The 20,192-nt window shown below is 49.8% G+C and overlaps 1 protein-coding gene across 2 annotated transcripts; it reads right to left on the minus strand.

Moving 5' to 3' along the window:
- Window positions 1–1,185: 1,185 nt before the first annotated feature.
- Window positions 1,186–14,666, minus strand: CYS1 (cystin 1). Of its 2 annotated transcripts, none has more exons than XM_061460800.1 (3): window positions 14,162–14,640; window positions 6,919–6,971; window positions 1,186–2,569 (listed from the first exon to the last, which is right to left on the minus strand). In XM_061460800.1, exons 1-3 carry the CDS (start codon window positions 14,405–14,407, stop codon window positions 2,464–2,466), a joined length of 405 nt encoding a protein of 134 aa, XP_061316784.1. In that variant the 5' UTR covers window positions 14,408–14,640; the 3' UTR covers window positions 1,186–2,463. The 2 variants fall into 2 exon arrangements, with proteins under 2 accessions (XP_061316784.1, XP_061316785.1); XM_061460801.1 differs by lacking the exon at window positions 1,186–2,569 and adding an exon at window positions 6,461–6,552 and having other exon boundaries at window positions 14,162–14,666.
- Window positions 14,667–20,192: the final 5,526 nt, after the last annotated feature.

Below are 20,192 nucleotides of genomic sequence, written 5' to 3' on the forward strand. Positions count from 1 at the left end.
GCTCATCTTACTTTCCCTGAGCAAAGGATGGATCAGAAGTAGGGTTACACTGACATCAGGTAGTTAAACGGTGTGATGGTGCCTTCCTAGGCGTCATTTCATGTCACAGAGAAAGCCTGAAAGGTCATGGCACAGTTTGAGGCCCCTCCTTCCATCCCAAAACTTCCTTCTCCCACCTTTTCCCTGGTGCAGTGACTGTTCCAGCTGCATCGCTCCCTTGTGGACCTTCCTATGCTCCTGCAGCTCTTCCTGTTTTCTTGGTGATACTGAAGAAGTTACCTGTGAAACCCACTGCACCTTTATTCCAGGTGCAGAAATGTACTCATCCCTTGGCTATTTGATAAGCTAATTTTGTGAAGAAGCTTAGTGGTTTGCTGTGTTCCCTCCAGAAAGATTTCTTGCAACCTAATGATAATATGTTCAGTTTAGATAGATATTTTCCTTTTTCTTTTACTCGTCACTGCCAAAAGCTAATGTGCTACCATTCAAAACTGGATTTTCTTCAGGAGGGTTGGAGAAACCTTGCTCCAGAGGACCCACCCGACTTACCCAAGCTATTCAAGGACATTTGCTCTCTACTCTGGCTACCTGAAAATCATAGAATGGTTTGGGTTGGAAGAGACCTTAAGGATTATCTGGTTCTAATCCCCCTGCCATGGGCAGTGACACCTTCCACTAGACTAGGTTGCTCCAAGCCCCGTCCAACCTGGCCTTGAACACTGCCAGGGATGGGGCAGCCACAGCTTCTCTGGGCAACCTGTGCCAGTGTCTCACTACCTGCACAGCAAAGAACTTTTCCTTATGTCCAACCTAAGCCTATCATCTTTCAGTTTAAAACCATTACCCCTTGTCCTACCTTGACTGGCATGCTGGGAGCTCTTGTCTCCAAGCCTGCATAGTTTTGCGGGAGGTTGGCTCCCTGTCTGCTGCCCACCTCCACTGGCTGCCTGGCAGTTCCTGACCTCTCAGGCAGAGTGCAGTGGCCAGACACACTGAAGGCTGCTGCAGGAAAGACACCAGGGGCATAAATACGTGTGTCAGGGGTGTGAGCTAGCGTCTGCCTCACATCGTCCCTCCTGCCAACCTCCAAGAGTGTGTTTTGCTCGGCCTCTGCAGGTACCGTAAGATGAGTCACCACATAATAAAGCCTTTTTCAAAACAACATTTGATGCCTTCATTGAGGACTACATGAGCACAGATGCATTTTTTTCTGTTTCACAGATACCAGAAATTACAAAGAAATTAAAATACATCATCTTAAGATGTGTCCAGCTGTTTCCTCTTGCATTTACGTGGGCTATGTGAAGATTTCATCTGATGTCTTTTATACTTCAGCTAAAGACAGAAATAAAGTATTTTTCTACTTCTGATAATAGGCAGCTACTCATAATATGTTAGATGCGGGTAAAATAAGAACAGAAGCCCTCAAATGCCAGGTTTCCCTGTCTGGGAGCACTGAAAATATGTTTTCCTTTGTAGAGCTGACTTTTGGTTTACTTTGCAGTCAGCTAATGGTAAAATGTAGTGATTATAATTCTAGGCTACCTACCAAGGACAGGAAATACACAGAACGGCTGGGAGTGGTAATTCTGAGAACTGATCACAAACAGCTTCTCTGCTATAGCATGCAAGTCCCTCTCGAAATGGATGATCACTCGCTACAGCAGGGCAGCACTGGTGATGTACCTCCTGCTTTGTCTGGAGAATCCACACCAAGGAGCCCAAGGTAGGACACTGATCCTGAGATCTCACCCCAAAGGGATTGTATAGATCCTATGCTACCAGATAGCTCCTAGGAGCCTCATTTCCCCACACAGTGGGATTTGAACTCTGGGATTACATTGCCTATGTACTCGATGGTGGGCTCACTCCCCTTTTCATCTTGCATCCCATACCAGGGACCACATTCAAAGAGACAGCGGCAGATTCAGACCTGGACTTGAAGCTTGCACGGTACAAGGAGTAAATTTGGCCCTTTGTAAGTGGTAGGAACATGAATTTCATGCAACACCCCCTTGAGACCTGAATCATATTGCTGCATTTATTATGCAGGAATCCTATTGCTACATTTCATTTCTGCTAAGACAAAACAAGATTTTCCTTCAAAGCACGATGTCTCAACACTTCTAGTATGACACTTCAGTTCTAGCACATCTTCATTTGGAAATACAGTTTAGAAATGAGCGTCTAAATACTGATTCGCAGATGAACTGGTTCCTCTTCCAGAAGCACTGCTCAGCAGCTGGTGAGGAACTTGATGCTCTCAGGCAGGGTTGGTCAGGAGGACTTTCTCCCCCCATGCTTCCCAAGCAGTAACACTGCCTCTCACGCTCCATCTCTCCTCGCCACCCTCCTCCTCTCCTGGGCCATCCCGCTGTGCGAGGAGCTGTTTTGTCAGTAGCAGTTTTGCTCCAGCTGGGCTTCCGGGAACAAGCTTGAAGTTCTCATGGCAAGGGGCTGGGTTCAGCGGCAGTACTCTCGCTCGATGCTTGCCATGAGCTCCTCCTCCGAGTAATCATAGGATATTGTGGACTGTCCTGCCGTCTTCTTGCTGTTCTCTTGTGGGCACCTGCCAGGGAAGGGAATGAGTTATTGGTGTTACGAGAGAGGAGCAAGTTCTGAAGATACAAGATGACCCTTACTTCATTTTTTATTTGTGAATGGAAAGATCAAGCTGCACGTGGCTTGCTGAGACATGGATACTCTGTCACGTCTAGTTCCCATACCCCTCATAGGCATGCCGCTCGCTGACATTTGCTATTGCTTGGCATCTATTTCAGTCTGAGTTCATTGCAGTACAGTGCTTACAAGGCTCCAGATCAAACTCCCAGAACCTTTTGGTGGGTTAGATCAGAGACCCAGCTAAAGGACTGTATAACCTTTGGGGTAGTTACTAATTTAAGGTTTTGTGCAGAAAGGGTTGGGGTTTTCTTTGTATCTGTAAGGGACTTGAGTTCCAACCAAAATATGAATGCAGCCACCTCAAAGTGCTCATATGGCTTTTATTTTCACATTAGCACAACTCTCCCATGGTTGGGAAATGACGTACAATTCAAAGGGAATTGGTATGGGTTTTACTGGTGTCATCAGAGGTGGGCTATATTGGGTACAAGGGAAATGTGTCCCCACCTGCATGAGGGAGAACACTGAAAAGTCCTCTGCAAACTCTGACCACTGTATCTCATGCTGCCAAGTCTGCTTGATCTTGCCCTCCAGGATTCAAGAGGAGACAGAGCTGACAGGTGAGTGGTCCTCCTTGACCTTATAGGGAACTGGGACGTGAGCAAGCCGTGCTGTCAGGCCAGGCATCTCTGGAAGCTGGAGCACGTGGCTCCATGAAATGGGGGTCATGCCGAGGTGCAGAGCTAAATGGAGACTTGAATTGGTAAACCCAAACAGTAAAATACCCTGCCATGCCACATCAACCGAGAATCATGGGCTTACTTTGTGACCATCCACTGGTGGAGGACAAGTAAGCAAGAAAGGAGTGGTTTTGCATGGAAGTTGTTTGCCAAAGAGGAGAGATTTCCATATCTCTGCTGCCCCAAGCAGGCAAGTGAATGTAGAATCAGAACTGAAGAAAAGAACCCTGGGATGCTTTTCAAAGGAAACTCTGTCATTTACAGGAGGAGCTCTCAGAAACTGCTCTCCTTGGGTGAGGACCATCCACAGTGTTCCTCGAAGAGACAGCAGCCTGTCTCCTACAGCTATCACTGTGGAGCAAGCGGCAGCAATGCAACCCTTCCTCTGCTCTTATCTGTCGGGGTCAGAAAGGCTTCTGCCCAGCCCTGCTGCTCTGACCTAGCTGTGTTAATGCTATACCCTGGCATGACAGAAATAGTTAGATGTTTTCCTGGAGCCACCTGATGACCAGCTGGCATGGGAGCTGGGTCATGTGGGTGTCCTACTCCTCTGCACTGTGCCCCTGATAGCAAGTTCAACTGGCAGCGAGTAGGGTTTTGCAAGTGGGCTCTTCTGCTTATTGCTTTTATCCATTTTCCTTCTTCTCATGGCTGCAGGCAATCTGGTTTCCACTGCAGTAAAAAAGAACTGGGAAGAAAGCCACAGGTCCAAGAGCCTGAACCGAACACCAGCAGATACAAAGCAAGAATTAGGGAAAGGAAATGCAGAACTCTGACTTCAACATGTGATTTATTGATTTAAACTCCACACTCTGACAGTCCCTGAACTACTTTTATATTATGTGATGAATTAGAGACAGAGTTCTTGGCAGCTTGCTTGTAGGCCCACAGAAGGGTCATTGTTTCTCTTAGCAGTTACATATTTTCCCACTGTTAATTATTCTTGATGCTGTGGCTTGCATGGTGACCTCCAAGCATGGGAGAAAATCTCCAGGTAAAACTGGAACTCATTGAAACATAGATGCGTTTTTAAAAAGACAAAAGCAAAGTCCACCTACCACGCACATTCCAGAACTGAAAGTAATAGAGAAGGCTGTGAGCAAAGCAAAAACAAGTTGTTGTTCATGTTCTTTCTATTTTTATGGCAAAGTTCTGTATCATCTAATATGGAAAAACTGATAAAAATTAAAGAATGGGAGGTTCAGTCTGGATAAAAGGAGAAACTTCTGTACCCTGAGGACAGCCAGCAGAGGAACAGGCTGTGGTTGCACAGGCTGCATCCTTGGAGTCTTTCAAGACCTGATGGACAAAGCCTGGAGCGCTCTGCTTTGACCTCACAGCTAATCCAGCCTAGAGCAGGAGACTGGACCGGAGACCTCCTGATGCCCTCATGACCTGAACCCTGATCTCAAAGGTACGTTGGTGCAGCTGGTTCTGGGATTAAGTGAGAGGCTGTCGCAGGGAAATCCTGAGCACAGGATGTGGTCAGGACAGGAGCAGATGCACCACAACCTTGCTCCTGCCTTGCTGCGGCAGGAGGGGAGGCTCCTTGCTGCTCCCATCAACACACAGCCAGGGCTGCAGGTCAGGGCTGAGGATGGGAAGGTCCAGGGTTAATCATTAAAATGCCTTGTGCAATACCTTGCAGCTGGAAAACGGGTCAAAACAATGCACTGGTAACACTGCCAGTGACATGAGCCTTGGCAGCAATTATAGGGTCATTACAGTGTTCCCGGGCTCTGCCATCCCACCCATGGACTACCAGATGATAGAGAATTCTCAAAATTACTGTGGGGGGAAGGAGAGGTAACACGGCACAATCAGAATACACCAGTGTGCTCCCATGCACATCAAAGGTATTTGCTAGCCTGGTTTAGGTGCTTACATGGTGTCATGCTGGCATGTTTACAGTACAGGAGGTGCACACCTACAGCATCTGCCTCATGTGACTGCTCCCTTGGCAGACAGCATTAGGTCTCCATGTCTAGTTTTAATTCTCCTTGACTGACATTTATTTCTTCTTTAACTGGCTTCACAGGAATGTCTTCAGTCAGCAGCTCCACTAAGACGAGGTTGATTTTTGCTGCTTGTAACGTGAGTGCTTACCTAGAATAATTCCAGCCACAGAAATGTGAAGGGTGAGACTCCTACACCCATTAACTGCTGTTTCTGGGCTTGACTTGATCTGATTTCTTCAAAATATGGTTTTGGACAATTTCCAAAAAAGTGTTTGTGTGCAGTTCTTGCGAGCAGAAATTGCAGCCCTGGTTATCACGGGCAGTACAGGCACTTCACACATGGGGCTTCGCAGTGGGTATAAAGTGAATGATATCTAAATGAAAATCAGCTCCTGCTCTGTCATCCCAGGTTAGAAACCTGCTTCTGCTGTCTCAAGTCCTCCCTTTTGCGTGTTAGAGAGGGAGGGAGAAGGAAAGCCTTGTCAGGGGTGAGGGGCCAGCAGGAGCCTGGGACTGGGAAGCATGATGGGGACTGTGGCAGGGCTGGCTGTGCACCCCCAGAGGGGGCTGCTCAGTTGCCATCGCGGTCCAAAGCCCATTGAGGATGCTGGAGAGCCCAAGAGAGTCCCCACGAGAGTGTCCGTATGAGCCCCTCCGTTGAGAAAGCCGAGGGGAGAGGTGTTTTCCAAGTGCTCCTGAATCAAGCAGCCTTGCCAATGAACTCCCTGCTAGCTGGGAGGGAGACGACAGGGGAACATGGTGCCCGGGCTCTTGAGTCACATCCACCAGCACTGCTCAGCATTAGTAGGTCACACAGCCCGGCAGCCAGGATCTGCAGATCAGTCTGCTCCCGAGTGCTGAGGGAGCAGAGGGCTGGGTCACAGTCAGAGCTTAACCTCGCGAGAGTCGCTCTTCACCATGAGGAGATGGTATTTTTAGATATTTTTTCAAGCCTTTTGTTTCATTTAGGTTTCTTCAACATGTGTGGCAAACTGATCCCATTGCTCTTGGTGCAGGCAGACTCAGAGGCACAGCTTTCACTTGTGAAAGAGTTCAGGTTTCTTTTGTCACCTAGTGCAGTAGATCCCCACCATTACCCTGTCCCTGAGCGATACTCATGTCTCTAACTGTAACATGTGTTACAGGAGTGCCCCAGGAGTTTTCTTTATGATTCCTGGGTAGCAAAGAGATGTTACTCTCCTTTTCTACATGCTGCAGAGCCCACACATGGCCTGTGAATGAACCAGGGCCTGATCTACTCCTTGAAGCAATTCTCCCTAGCTTCCTTCCCTAGTTTTTCCAAGTTCCATCAAGGTGCCTCTCTGGCATGCAGACATCCTAAATTCTGCATTGCTCATGACAAGAAATGAATCTCTACACTATACTTGAGCTGGACCCTGGATCTTTTCAGGCAGCATAGCTCCTGGATTTTCTTTTTAATTAGTAAATAGGTAGAGGACAGGATATTTAGGCCTATAACCCATTCCCACCTCCCTCTTGCACAGTAGAAGGCATGCAGGAATAGCTTTCCCCTTTATGCTCCCTTTGCTCCAGCTGCTTTCCTCCCCAAAGTTATAATGAAAGCACAGGGTACTCACTGATGGTCAGCATTGTTGTTCTCTGGGCTCATAGGGCTTCTGGTTGACAAAGCCTGCAAAGGAAGCAAAGTCATGTATTTCAGTTACAACACTGTGAAGTTGAGGGAGGTGATCCTGCCCCTTTACTCTGCTCCGGTGAGACCCCACCTGCAGTACTGCATCCAGTTCTGGGACCCTCAGTACAGGAAAGACATGGACCTGTAGGAGAGGGTCCAGAGGAAGCTACAAAAATGATCAGAGGGATAGAGCACCTCTCTTTGAGGAAAGGCTGAGAGGGTTGGGGCTATTGACAGGGGGGTTCAACTGAATGATCTTCAAAGGTCCCTTCCAACCCACACTATTATTTACTTCTATGAAACCTATCTCTGCCTATACTGGGCTATATCTGCCCTGGTTTAAACCCCCAAACAGCCTCTGTGATGAAAATACAGGTGCAAGAGAGTGTCCTCTACTAACTACCACTCTGCTAGCTCTCATTCACCATTTAGGGCAGCTGGGTGGTCGCAGGCTACAGAATCAAATCACTGAACATTAACTCATTAAACCTCCCAGTTATCACTGTTTCCCCCCCCCAGCTGACAGGGAGCACTATGGAAATACCTGCTAAGGAAGGTAGTTAAAGCAGTAAGGACCCAGTTCTTCTCACCTGACAAAGCCATTTCCCTGAAATGATCCATCTGGAGTGAAACATCCACCTTCCCTATGCTGCCCACAGGTTTCCAGTAGGACAGCAGAGGGGCAACCAAAGCCAAACCTAACAGCATGTAAAATGGGACATTGTGTCTGCCTGAGCCCCCACCTGGACCAGTAATAAAATGACCCCTGCAGCCAGATGCTACTGAGAAGAACATGACTTTCATTGTTTCCAACTTCCTCTCTGTACTATGGGAGACTTGTAATGTCTTTTGGTACCTGTCAAAAGGCATTCTACTTCCTTTCAGAAGGGGCCCTGCTCTTTGGCAATGCTTTGTTTTCTCTAGAAGAGCCTGAAGTGCTCAAGAAACAGCTCCTGGGTCCAAGAAGAGATGAGGCTATGTGAGAAAGCTGATGACGAGGGAACAGAGCTCCTGCCTGGTTATTTAGCATCATTTACTGGCTATCTCCCACAGGCAACAAGAGCAGGCAGTGGTGCCAGGAGGACACCACACTGTGTTCCAAGGGCTGACTTCTCCTGGGTGTGTGCTCCGCAATGCAGTCCCTCATCCTCATCATCACCATCACCCACTGAGCTCCTCCTGCCACCCCGGTTTCTTTCCACCAGGTGAAGAACATTATTAATCCTCAGCACCAAGGGGCACACAGTTCTCCAGGAGTGCTTTGATGATGCTCTTCCCGCAGCGAGAACCCAGCTTCCAACACTTCTGGCAAAGGATGGGTTTGGATCATTTTAGGGAGGGGTTTGAACTGTACAATAGGCTGCCTTTGCTTTCTTCCCTTGTGGCTGACTCCTCCATATTATGAGCTGTACGTGTGGTGTGGGTGGAAGACAGAATTAATTAGTCATCAGTACAGAGCAGCTCTGGGTAGCAGAATATGCTTCTCTGTGCAAAATCAGATCTCACCTTCTCCAAGGGATCTGTCAGCAGCAACACTTATTTCCCAAGAGAACCTGGCACTGGCAGAGGTGAATCTCTATTGACACAGAACCCGGTGCATGACATAAAACTGGTGATAAGTGAAACCAAAAGGCACCTCCAGCCTCTGCCCCTCCTTCACTGTCAGAGCCTCCACACTTTGGGAGCTGCTCCCAGCTCATCCAGGCACACGACGTGTGGCTCCGTGGTACTGCATGGTGCCGGGGAGCAGGCAGGATGTGGAGCTGTCACGGGCACTGAGGCACAATAAAGCTGACCCCACCCAGCCCGGGACTGCTGTGATGTGCGTGGTGCAAGGTCAGCATGTAATTAGTACCAGCCCTTCATGTGTGTTAATATGATGCACACGTCACGACACTTTAATATTATGGGTTCCTGTCCTACAGCTAAATAAGTAATTGCAGGCCTGCTTGGCCTGTGCCCTGCTAAGAGATAAATGAAGTCAGCTTCTCCTTTCTGCAGCTTGCAGTCATCTTTTTATTACTCATTCAGACCACAGCGTGTCTCCTTGTTTTCCACCCTGTTCCCAGTGTAGGCATCTTGTCCTGGGGTCTGTTGTGCTACAATGCCCCACACTGCCACCTCCTCCAAGTTGGAAGGCTTGGATATTAAGCTCACCCAGCACATACTTGGGTTTAATTTGATGTAATGAGATGTGAGGGGGAAAGGTTTGTCAGCCATTGCACACAGAGTTCAGCCATTCTTTATGTTAGGGCAGAGGCTCCTGGGAGCAAGGCAGAGCAGAGAGCTGGAACCAGGGGCTATTTCTCTCTATTGCATGCATGAACCAGCACTCCCAGGGTGCACATTTGCGTTCCCTGCAACCCAGGGCAAGCTGTGGCTGGTGTTCCTTATAGTCCAGCCCTTCCCCATCACCTCCTTCCCCTGTCAGCTCTAGCATCTGCAGGTGAGCTGGGTGAGAAGACCTGGCCCTGGGACCCACAGGGCAATGTGCAGCAAATGCACCATCACAGGCCCTGAGCTGCCCCCCCAGCTGTGTTGAAACCAGTCAACCATAATCTCAACTGTTAAAATCACATTGTCTCCAAAACTAGGTGGCCAAATTCAAATGCCTTTTGGGGATGGTCCCTGAGCCATGCCCAAGTGTTGTTTAGGAGCCTGCATGTTAATCTTGGCCAAAACCATGCCAGCTTAGTGGGGCAGACCATTGTGATCCAATGCCAGGCAGCTGCTATGGTACAGTTTACCAGTACAGATATAGCCCTGAGACACAGACATAGACCCTGAGACCCAGGAGAGCCTAGAGAGTGACAGAGCCACCTATAACATCCTCATGGGAGCAGTGTGGTCCCCAGAAGTGCTGGTCCCCTGGGCTGTGATTTCATAGCACAGATGTAAGCCAGTGCCTCCTTCCTGCCTCCACATTCCCTTCACAAACACCCCGTGAACTGGAGCAGGGGACTGGTCTGAGCTGAAATAAAGGCGATGTCAGGCAGAGCATGTGGCAGAAGCAGTCTGCACGGAGCTGCAGAAGGCTGAGCTGATACAGCAGAAGGGCAGCACCCTCCAGCGACGCCAACAAACGATGTGGCTGGCTAAGACAGTCATCGCTGCCCAAAACAGCCTCTCACGGACCCGCAGCCGCGGGTACCAATGGCAAAACAATCCAGCTTATCTAACGTGTCAGTAGGTAGCAAACGGGATGTATAGCTCCAGCCTTGCTCTGGTCTGCAGCAACATCCTCTGGCCAGTGAAGGAATTAGGAACATAGGATGGACGGGAAGTGGGCAGGGACATGGGGAGTTCCCACGCTTCTTCTCTCCTGCCAACTAGACCACCAGCTCCCAGCTATGCTGCGCATGCCCTGTGCTTAGTTTCTGGACCAGGAATGGTTTCAGGGCGAAAGAGACCCGTGCTCTGCCAAGCGATGGGGAAAAAATACCTAGTCAGCAAGTTTCTGGATCCAGCTGCAGCACAGCTGTGCTGGGAGGGTGACGGTGGCTGAGGGGACAGCACAGCTCACTGCTTGCTGGGTGCTGAAGTTCCAGGTGCTTTTAAAAAGGCAAGGATCATAATATGAGAGAGAGGGAGAGCTTCTGCTCAGCAACCACCCAGGCATTAACTGCAGAACCAGAAATAATCTGACTTTGGGCTTTTGGTGTAGCTGCTTCCCTAGTCTGGATTTCAAGGAGTCCTGGATGTTCAGCTGGGAAAGACCTGAAGCACCCTGGCCAGTGGAAGTTGTGTTCCCTACACAACTGTAGGAGAACTACTTGACTTGGGGGCATTTTTGACCACTAATGCAAACGGGAAGAAAATGTTGAAATAATTTGCTAACAGCACTGAATCAGAAATATCAAATTTCTGCTTGAGAGAAGCACATTTTAATAGGAGTAGAAAAATAAACTTCGGTGAGTTCCTGTAAGAAACTATGGGCACAACATGAAATGTCCCCACAGGACCCTGCTATGTGTTCACAGCCACGAGATGATGCTGCACCAGATCAATCTGCAAAAGGAACAGTCATCTGGCTGAAAATATCACGCAAAGCTTTAAAGTCCTGGGTGTTTTGAAAGGATACAATAGTCCATCTAGAAATCAGTTAATACACCCGCTACCTGTGTTATTCTTGTGCTGCAGCGGGGGTGATAGGCTTACTGTAATCACACCCCATCTCCAGCCAAGAGGATTGGCGGTGCCATGGAAAAAGCTTTTCAAGCAAGGCCCTAGCATGTCTGCGTGACTCTTCCATTCCAGGAAACCAGTGGGGAAATACCTGAGGTTGCAGCCTTTCCCCTGCTTCCCACCAGGAGCTGCCATCCCACTCTGTGCTGCAGCAGCACCTGCAAAACCACAAATATTTTTTCTGTCTTGAACAAAGAAACAAGGAAGGAGCACATACAGCTGTCTGGAATTGAGGGCAATCCTGAAAACAGACGTTTGAAGCTGACAAGGAGGTACTGGGGTCTGCTCTGAGCTGGGTTTGGGTTCCCTATGAGGATTTGGTTCCCAGCCCACTGCTGCAACGTACTTTCACCCTTCTCACTTCCAGGCACTATTTAAATGCAAAAGAGGTAGCTCAAACCTTTAGATTCAGCCACATCCCTCTCCTCCAGCCCCTGCCACCTGGCCTGACTGCCCGTGGGTGCTGCCAGCTTGCTGCTGGATGACGCATTGCATCAGGGTTTCAGGTGTGAAGCATAGCGCTGATGCACATCACATGCAGGAGAAACCCAACCATGACAGCAGAGAGCTGAGTCCTGCCTGCAGGCACCCACTCTCTTCTGGCCAGTGCCAAACCTCTCCTCTCCTTCAATTGGCCACAGTCTGCTCCTCCATGGGCTATTTCTCACTGGACTTCTCTACTGCAGTATCCCTTGTTGCCTTTCCTCCTCCTCCCTCGTCTTTCCCCCATTAGCTTTGTTAAATCAACTCATCCCTTCTCTGAAATTTCTTTGCTCATGCTCCAGTCTGCACAGTTGAGCAGGGCAAAGCAACCCAGCTCTCACCACAAGACAGAAGTTACAAATGACTGCTCGAGAAGCTGGCAAGACTGAGAGAACCTGCCCTCAAAACTTCTAGCAAGGAACTAGTAATGCAGCAAAGCTGGTATCCCTTTCCAGAAACCGCCTCCGCCAGCCTCATGGGAAGGGTGGGACTGCAGTTTGCACAACAACCTGAACGACTAAACTGCATTCAGTAAACAACCAAAACTTGGTGCTGCAAACAGTTCCCTCCCTCCTCCTCTCAGGCTAGTGACTTTTTAGGCCTCGAGGAGTCAGAATGGTAAGCCCATGTCTGCTGTCTGTACCAAGGCCACGCCATGCTCAGGTAAAGAAAGTGCTACCAAGGAGAGCTTTAAGTTTTCCCCGCAAATATCTCAGATTTTCTTGTATGTCTGTTGTATCTCTGAAAAACATTGGCTTTGAAAAGCACTGGTAATTCTTTGCTGTCTTTCAGGCACCCTGTCTTGGTGAAACCAGAGATGTGAACTTCCTTCCCAGAGGTAGCAGCAGCAGCTGGATGAGCAGACACACAGGATGCTTGGTGTCACAGGCAGCATCACTGTCTGCTGCACCCAGCTGGCCACACTGAGTGACTGAGCCTCCACATGTCGGCTTCAGGCTGGATTTTGAACGCCCTCACAGTCGTCTCTGTGCTGCAGTGCTTGACAGCATTCCCATCCCAGGTTTGCATCCTGTGTGACCACAGCACGGGGTGGCTGAGGTGACGCTTTGGGTTCCTCACCATCATTTCTTCTGGAGGAGGAGGTCTGCGTAAGGGGCATAGTGATGCCCTCTACCCCATCCCAGGTGCCACATCTTTAATTCTTCAGCCTTTCTGGTTTGCTCCTTGTCATTAGCTCTCTAGAATTCACTGCCATGGGAATACTGCCTCTCTGACTGAGATGGGGGACAGCTCCATTGCCTTTTTGATATGTAATTACCCAGAATATACATCACTTCAGGTAGAGCTAAAATACTACTTTATGCACAGAAAAAAATCACCTCTGATGTAATAATTATTTTTAAAGACGCAGCCATGATATTCACATGTGGAAACATGGGGAAATGGACACCACCAACCTCTATTTCCATAAGCAAAGGTAAAAGGGAGAAGTCAGGAGGACTGTTCATAAATGAGAGGCCCGCAGACAGAAGGTGGTGCTGGACTGAGCTCCTGTTCACACTGCAGGAGGGTTTGGAGTTAAAACAGCAAGGAAAAACACGACAATACAAGATGTCTGGTTTTGTTTTCCATTTCCAGATCTGACTTTCTTCGAGGCTTTTCTTTAAAACTCCTCAAAAAAAGCCTCCAAAAGGTTCTCATACTGAACCCTGCCAAGTTTCCTAATGGTAAAATTACTTTGTGTTAAAGTTACCCCATGGACACACAGTTCGGCAACGGAAATGATACAGTTCTGTAGAGCAAAACTGAGGCAGGCAAGGCAGAAAGTCCCTGGGTCCTAAATATTCATTCTATTTTTAAATCTATTACTTCAGTCTGACGACTGTTGTGCATTTGTGGAGAGCAGCATTTATCTAACAAACAACACACAACTTCCATAGCTAAGGAAAGATGACAGAAGCTGGTGATCTTTGGCCTTGTCACCAGATGATATAGATGCTGCTGTTATTTTTGGATAGGAAAAAAAAAAAAGAAAAGATAAATCTCGACCTCCTCAGGGGCAAATCCATTATTTGTTGAACCGAAAGAGATTGAAATGCTTTCTTAGGAAGAGCCAGACTGCAGCTGTAGCGGATTGGCAAACATTAAACGGCAGCTTTATGTTCATGTTTTTAAACTCCTGTTCACAAGCCCGACCCAGGGAGAAGCAGGAGCCGGCCTCCATAAAGCCGAGCTCTTTCCACAAGGGAGGAAAAGAAACTTTCAGTAGCACAGGGCAACCGGAGACCGAACGGAATCGCCTTTTTCGGGACCATGTTTCCCTCGCACCATGGGAATGATGCAGAGGAGAGAGAGTATGAGAAAAGAGCAGCCAGTGTGACCGGGAATACTTCGCTAGTGAAGGTAGAAAGAGTTCAGTGCCACTTCTGCCCGGAGGAAGCCGTGGCTGCAGTAGTTACCCTCGGCTGCGCCAGGGCTCCCCTATCCAGCGGGAACCCCCAAGGGATGGGGGGTCCCGGCGTCCGGCCGGTCGCAGGGTCCCGGGCGCGGGCACTTACCGCCTGCGGCAGCAGGGCCCCCCCGCCGCCTCCCGCCGCCGCGTCCCCGCAGCTGCCGCCGTCCCGGAGCGGGGGGGTGCCGGCGGCGGCCGGGGCTCGGCGGCCGGGGGTGGGCAGCGCCGCCGCCTCCTCGCCCTCGGCCAGCGCCGTCTGCAGCGGCTCCCGGCGCTCCGGCGCCTTGCCCACGGGCACCGCCGCCCGCGCCGCCGCCGCCGCGCCCCGCCGCCGGCTGCTCCCGCTGCCCATGGCCGCCGCCGGTGCCGCAGCCCAGGGGCTGTGCCGGCGGGAAGCGCTGCCGGGCCCCGCCGCCTCCCCCGGCCGGGGAGGGCGCGGTTCTTGGCCGCTCCTCGGTTCCCAAAACCTTTGGGGGAGGGGGCAGAATCCCACCCAGAAGTGGCCCGGCGGCGGGGAGGGAGCCGGGACGCAGGGAGGGGTGCCCGAGTGTCTCTAACCACGCGCTCTGAGCACAGGGCGCCCGCGGGCTGCCTCCCTCCTCTTACCCTGCCAAAACCTCCGAAACCAGCCCATTATCTCAGGCATCCCGAGACTCCCGTTCCTTACGTACACCTCCCGGCGGTGTCAGCTCCAGGGACCATGCAGCAGGAGCAGCAATCCTGAGCTGAATTCCAGGACACCTCACGCAGACAGGTCTTGCAGACCTTTGGAGAATAATGAACGCAGCCCAGAGGAGCTTGAACATGGGAGATTTAGGTTAGATATAAGGAAGGAATTCTTCACTGTGAGTGTGGAACAGGTTGTCCAGTGAAGCTGTGGATGCCCCATCCCTGTCAGTGTTCAAGGCCAGGTTGGATGGGGCTTTGAGCAACCTGCTCTAGTGGAAGGTGTCACTGCCCATGGCAGGGGGATTAGAACCAGATAATCCTTAAGGTCCCTTCCAACCCAAACCATTCAGTGATTCTATGATATTCCATTTGGGGCAGGTCTGGGGTACGAAGTGGCAGTTCTGGTAGTGCTCTTGGGCTGGGGAGGGTTTCTGCCCTTGAACTGATCAGTTAAAGGACTGAAGTTTCAGGAAAGCCTCATGCAAAGGATGAGACATGTGGGCACCTCCTCAGCTTGACCCACGGATGGAGTCACTCTCTGCTTCCTGGCAGCTTGTTGAGCCTGTGGAGCAGATCCCCTAACCATCATCCACTGCTTTCTTCTGTCTTTGCTTCTGACAACAGTGTTTGTGTTGGACACTCTGGAAGGTGTCACTCTGTTACAAAGTCCCTGTTAGAGGCCAGGCTGTTGTTTTTCCCCTGGGGAGTAGAGCAGTAGGGGTAAGGTGGTGATTTGGGTTCCAGTCCCGATCTGCAGCCCAGGGTTGCGTGGGAAGGAGAGAGCACATCTCATGTACATGGGTGCAATGGGCTGTTCCAGCTGCAGGAGAGGGGAGTTGAGGAGAGGACTTTTGACCTGGACCATTCTAACTGCACTGAGGGAGTTCAGTCCCAACCTTGGACTCAAGCTGCTTCCTTGAATCAACCCATCCTACATTATTTCATCCTGGGAAAGCACATTCCTGTAGTCATATTGCTTTTTGGACATGACATCAGCATCTCTGAAAGAGGAGGCAGTGGGGCCTTTGGGCTGGGTGGGAGCAGCGGTGTCGTCAGCCCTCATGGGCTCTTCAGGACACGGCTCTGCCACCTTTTCCTGTCCTGTTTTCTGAGCTTTCCCCATCATGACTGGTGTTTGTGCTCTTGGGGGACTGTGGGCTGAGGTTCACCATGTGTGGCACATCCTTCCCCAAGGGGAAAGGCTCTGCAGGCATCAGGGACAAACAGCATTACCAATAAGAAGTGAGCAAATTCTTCCTCCTCCTCCATCCCCGCAGGCTGTCTCTGAAGGACTGGAGCCTCCTGGAAAGTTTCCTGGCTGCCCCCATGGAAACAGTTCATTCCAGGGCAGTCCCTCAGATGGGCTTGGAAGTGATGCTGGCTCCATAAACCGGCTGTCAAAGCGAGCCAAACGCCTTGTGTTTTGAACTGGTTCGCTGCTGGAGCCAGGGAAGTGTTTGAGCAGTGGTGACCCCAGATGCTGCTGCTGTGGTTTGGCAGTGACACTGAAGGACTCTGAGGCCATTCAGTGATATTTTCCTGCTGTGAAGACTTTAGGACTGCTGAAAATTAGCAGATTTCCCCCAAACTAAACGCCTGATAAGCACATGACTTCTCAGGAAAATCAGTGGTGACTGGCTGTCAAATTCCTCTTTATGATGGACTGGTGGCTTTTAACACTGTTTCCCAGCAGGACCAGTGGATAATATCTTGGCTGATCTTCAAGGGTTGGAAGTGTGTAGTGCAAATGCCAAGTATGGCATGTGGATCAATTTTGGATGGCACCAAGCCAGGCCGGCAAGGAGCCAGGAGCTTTTACATCCAAAGCACAGCGTTGAGAGCCAGCGGCGCCGGCTCCCGGCTTCTCCCGAGCCCTGTGGGAGCTCAGGAGCTGTTTGGGAGGATGGTGATGCAGTTACATGGTAGGTGGCCTCTTCTGACTCCTGCTGTGCTGGCACCCTCAACCTCTGCTCTGGGAAAGAAAAGGATGTGTGCTGTGCATGAAAGGTTGCCTACCTCTGTTAGACAGCACTCTTCAAACTCTTCTAATAAAGGGATTAATTATTTATGTGTGTGTATATATATATATATACATGCATGCATACACAGCCCCACATCTATAAGTATGCATAGTAACACCCAAGTCTTGCCAAAACCATCACATTTATTTGAGCAACATGGGAGTATTTTAAGATTGCTATTATCCATTGAAGCCACCAGCACTGATTTGTCCTGCTGTAGTATTTGACTGGGCTTCTAACAGCAAAGTTAGTGATGTCAAGACAGTCAATTACCTGGGCAAAATACTACTTTCAGATTGCTCATTCCCTGAGTATGAGAATACACCAGACAGACTCTGCCTTACCCCATGTCTCATCCCCAGACTACACGTACAATGGGAACTGTCCTCTCTCCTGTCTTTCATCTGTGAGGGCACGTGAAAAATCAGCCAGCTCTAGCCAAGTTGCTTGTCCCCAGCCCCTGGTTGCTATGGGATGGTCTCACAGACCTTATCCCACACCTCATCTCAATCTCAAAGTGAGAACCTATAGCGCCAGGCTTCCTTTCTACTGAAGCCAAGGGCTTGTGGTTCCTCTGCGACACAGAGCCTGAGCTTTTTGCTTCTTCAGGTCTTTGCTCTATGCCTCCAACTCCTGAAGCACCCCCCTTGCTACAGGACAGATCTTCATGACTTTAGTCAGTGCAAGGACCAGCACAGCCCATCCCTTGCACTCATGACATTAGTGCAAGGAGGGGACGGGGCGGATGGAAGACAGATACCAACACACCCTCTGCCCCACAGACAGGTTCCTCTGGCAGGAGCAGCACCCCAAGAGGGTCCCAGCACCAGCATTTGGAAGTACGGGGCGGGGAGGCTGTAGCTAGGCTGTATTGCTGTTCATCCCAGAGAGGCATGATGGGCAGCTGCAGCACTACTAGTAGTTACTATGGGAGCAGCAGAGAGCAAGCATATGAGTAGCTTCCTTGCTGGGTAAAATAACAGGCTCCCTCTGATACAATAATCAAAACAGAACCTGGGGAGCTCTGTTTTGTCAGGTTTTTGTTCCCACTTGAAATTTTCTAAGCTATTTGCAGTTAGTTCATTGAAGGAGCTGATCCTGTAACAATAAACATCACACCATGTGTTTAGGTTTTGTCTTCTTTCTTAATGCTTACAGTATTTTCAGCAAGTCTTCTGTAAAGATAGATACAGCCCCTTGGTGTGAGAGCTCTGGAAAACTATGGGATTTTTTGTGGTCATCTATATTAACCACAAAAAGGATTAAAAGTTACAGGTGAAACACATCATGTCAGAAAGAATCTCACCCTTTTGCTCACGGACTAAAAGGGTGGTTCCTCCTGTGCTGTCCAGGCATCCTAAGGCCTCTGTGGGGTACCCACTTCCCTGGGGTGCAGCATGGAGAGGTGCTGCATCTTCCCAGCTGTCCCCCACTGTGGCACAGGCACTGCTTGATGGTCATGGGGAAGGACATACTGGCAAGTTTGGAGAAAGCCTGGAGATCTTGGTACAGATTTCTACTGTGGGTTTGTTAGAAGCAGCCCAGTGAAAGCTCATTAGGAGTTTGTGCAGATTTCAAACTATCTTAGGCAGCTTTTGCCATGCTCTAAGAAGAAAATAATAAGATTTGGTCTCTATGGAGCATGTGGGAGAACCTTTATCTTTCCCTCTGCAAACTGCTGGACTGGCGCTACCCTTCAGTGAACAAGTTTATTTATTAATCTGCCTTTCTATCATTAACTTGTGTGTAGCAAAGGCACATTGCTCAAAGCAGAGCCAGCCTCTATCGCCTGGCTTTCAAATCTTTTTCCAGATGCCATCTTCACTTGGGGTTTTCTGCAATTCTAACCCAACTGCAAAATTTATTTCTAATTCTGACAGTTCTCCAGGCCTTTGCTTTGATGCTGAGACTTTATGTCCTGACCTGATGAGCTGTGAAGTGCAGCACACAGAAAAAGCTGGCCTTGAGAACAGAGCACATCTTGGGTACCCAAATGGGGAGCAGAGGAGGGAATTGGCTTTGCTGCCACAAGAAAAATAGTTGCAGGAGAGGCCAGTGAGACACAGAGAGGAAAGGTCCAAGAGGCTGAGTTGGAATGTGATGGTTAGGAGCTCCCAAGCCTCCTTCATCTCTATTGTTGCTCAAGGTGCTGCATCGTGCTGAGCATCCCTTTGTCTGAGATGAGCTGGAAAGGTGAGTTCTTCACAGCAGAGGAGACCAGTTCCCTTGCTGAAGAGCCATCCTACAGCAGAATGGGACCAGGACACAATGAGGAAACCACAGCTAGAGGAGGGATGGAGGTTGCCCCTACGTAATTAGCAGAGCTGGGCTTTGGCCCAGGGCTGGAGTTTGACTCATCTAATTTGCAAACCTGCTGAGAACAGATGTTTAAATATAAAAGCATCTTTTTTAGGAGTGTCCTTTCAACACGTCTTGGATTTTACTGCACCCTAAGCATTGTCAGTAAAAACTTATTTTCTCCCTGCTTCCCACATGTTAAGGGAAGGGCTCTGCTCTGTTCAAAAACATGAGAACAAAGGCCCAGACGAGTGAAGAGTTACATTTTGTGTGTCTCACCGTGCTGTCTTCCTATGGTCTTTCCTTTGGGACCTCAGAGGACTCATGCCATGGGAGCACTTCCACCAGCAGCAGCTGCAGCTGGCTCAGGCTGAGCGTCTCTATGTACTGGAGAGGCAGCTGTGGCTCAGCTGGAGGATGACGGCATGTCCCGTGTGAGCAGCTTGCGTGCTGACAAGACAAGCCCTTTCTGTTGAGTCCCTGTGCGAGGCTCAAACTGCGGCCATATGAGGAGGAAGGCCAAAAAGCCAGTCAGCTGCGACAGAGGAGGGATGCTCTTGGGCATCCTGCAGGTGAGGCACAGAACCATGCAGATGAGCTGGTATCTGCCTGGTAGTACATATCTCCCAGCAGCAGTATACGACTCAAACTTCAGGCTCTATTGGTGTTCACACCTCATCGGTAGTATGAATACCAACCCTGGCCCCACTTGGATCCTTTAGTTTGGTCCAGCTTCCTTGTTTCAAGCCTGGTTTCTCCTGGCTCATCCCACTGTGACTTCCGACCCTGCTGTCTCTCCAAGCAGGGATGCCCTGTGGACCTCACACCCCTGCCCCATCCCAGGTGAGTTGCCCTTCTGGAGAGCCCTGCTGGACTTCCTGCTGTGGCTCCCCAGCCATGTCCTTCTCCTCTCTTTGTCCTCATACTGGAGGTAGAACTTTGTGGATTGCCTTTAGAGATGGCTGCTTCTAACTCTGTTGGGTAAACACAAGGGTGCAGGGAAGCAGAAGGGTTCTGCAGAGATCGTCTGCGTCTATGAAGCTAATCAGCAAGAGATGAACCTCCCCTTCCAAGCTTTGTGCTTGTTCCAGTTTTGTGATACTGGTTCTCATCCTCTTTGTGGACAAGGTTGAAGTTTGTGAAGACTGG

Source organism: Pezoporus flaviventris, unplaced genomic scaffold, assembly GCF_033815535.1.
Source record: "Pezoporus flaviventris isolate CSIRO_AGI_PZ_B2104156 unplaced genomic scaffold, CSIRO_AGI_Pfla_v1 ptg000031l, whole genome shotgun sequence".
In the NCBI taxonomy this organism is placed as follows: Eukaryota; Metazoa; Chordata; class Aves; order Psittaciformes; family Psittacidae; genus Pezoporus; species Pezoporus flaviventris.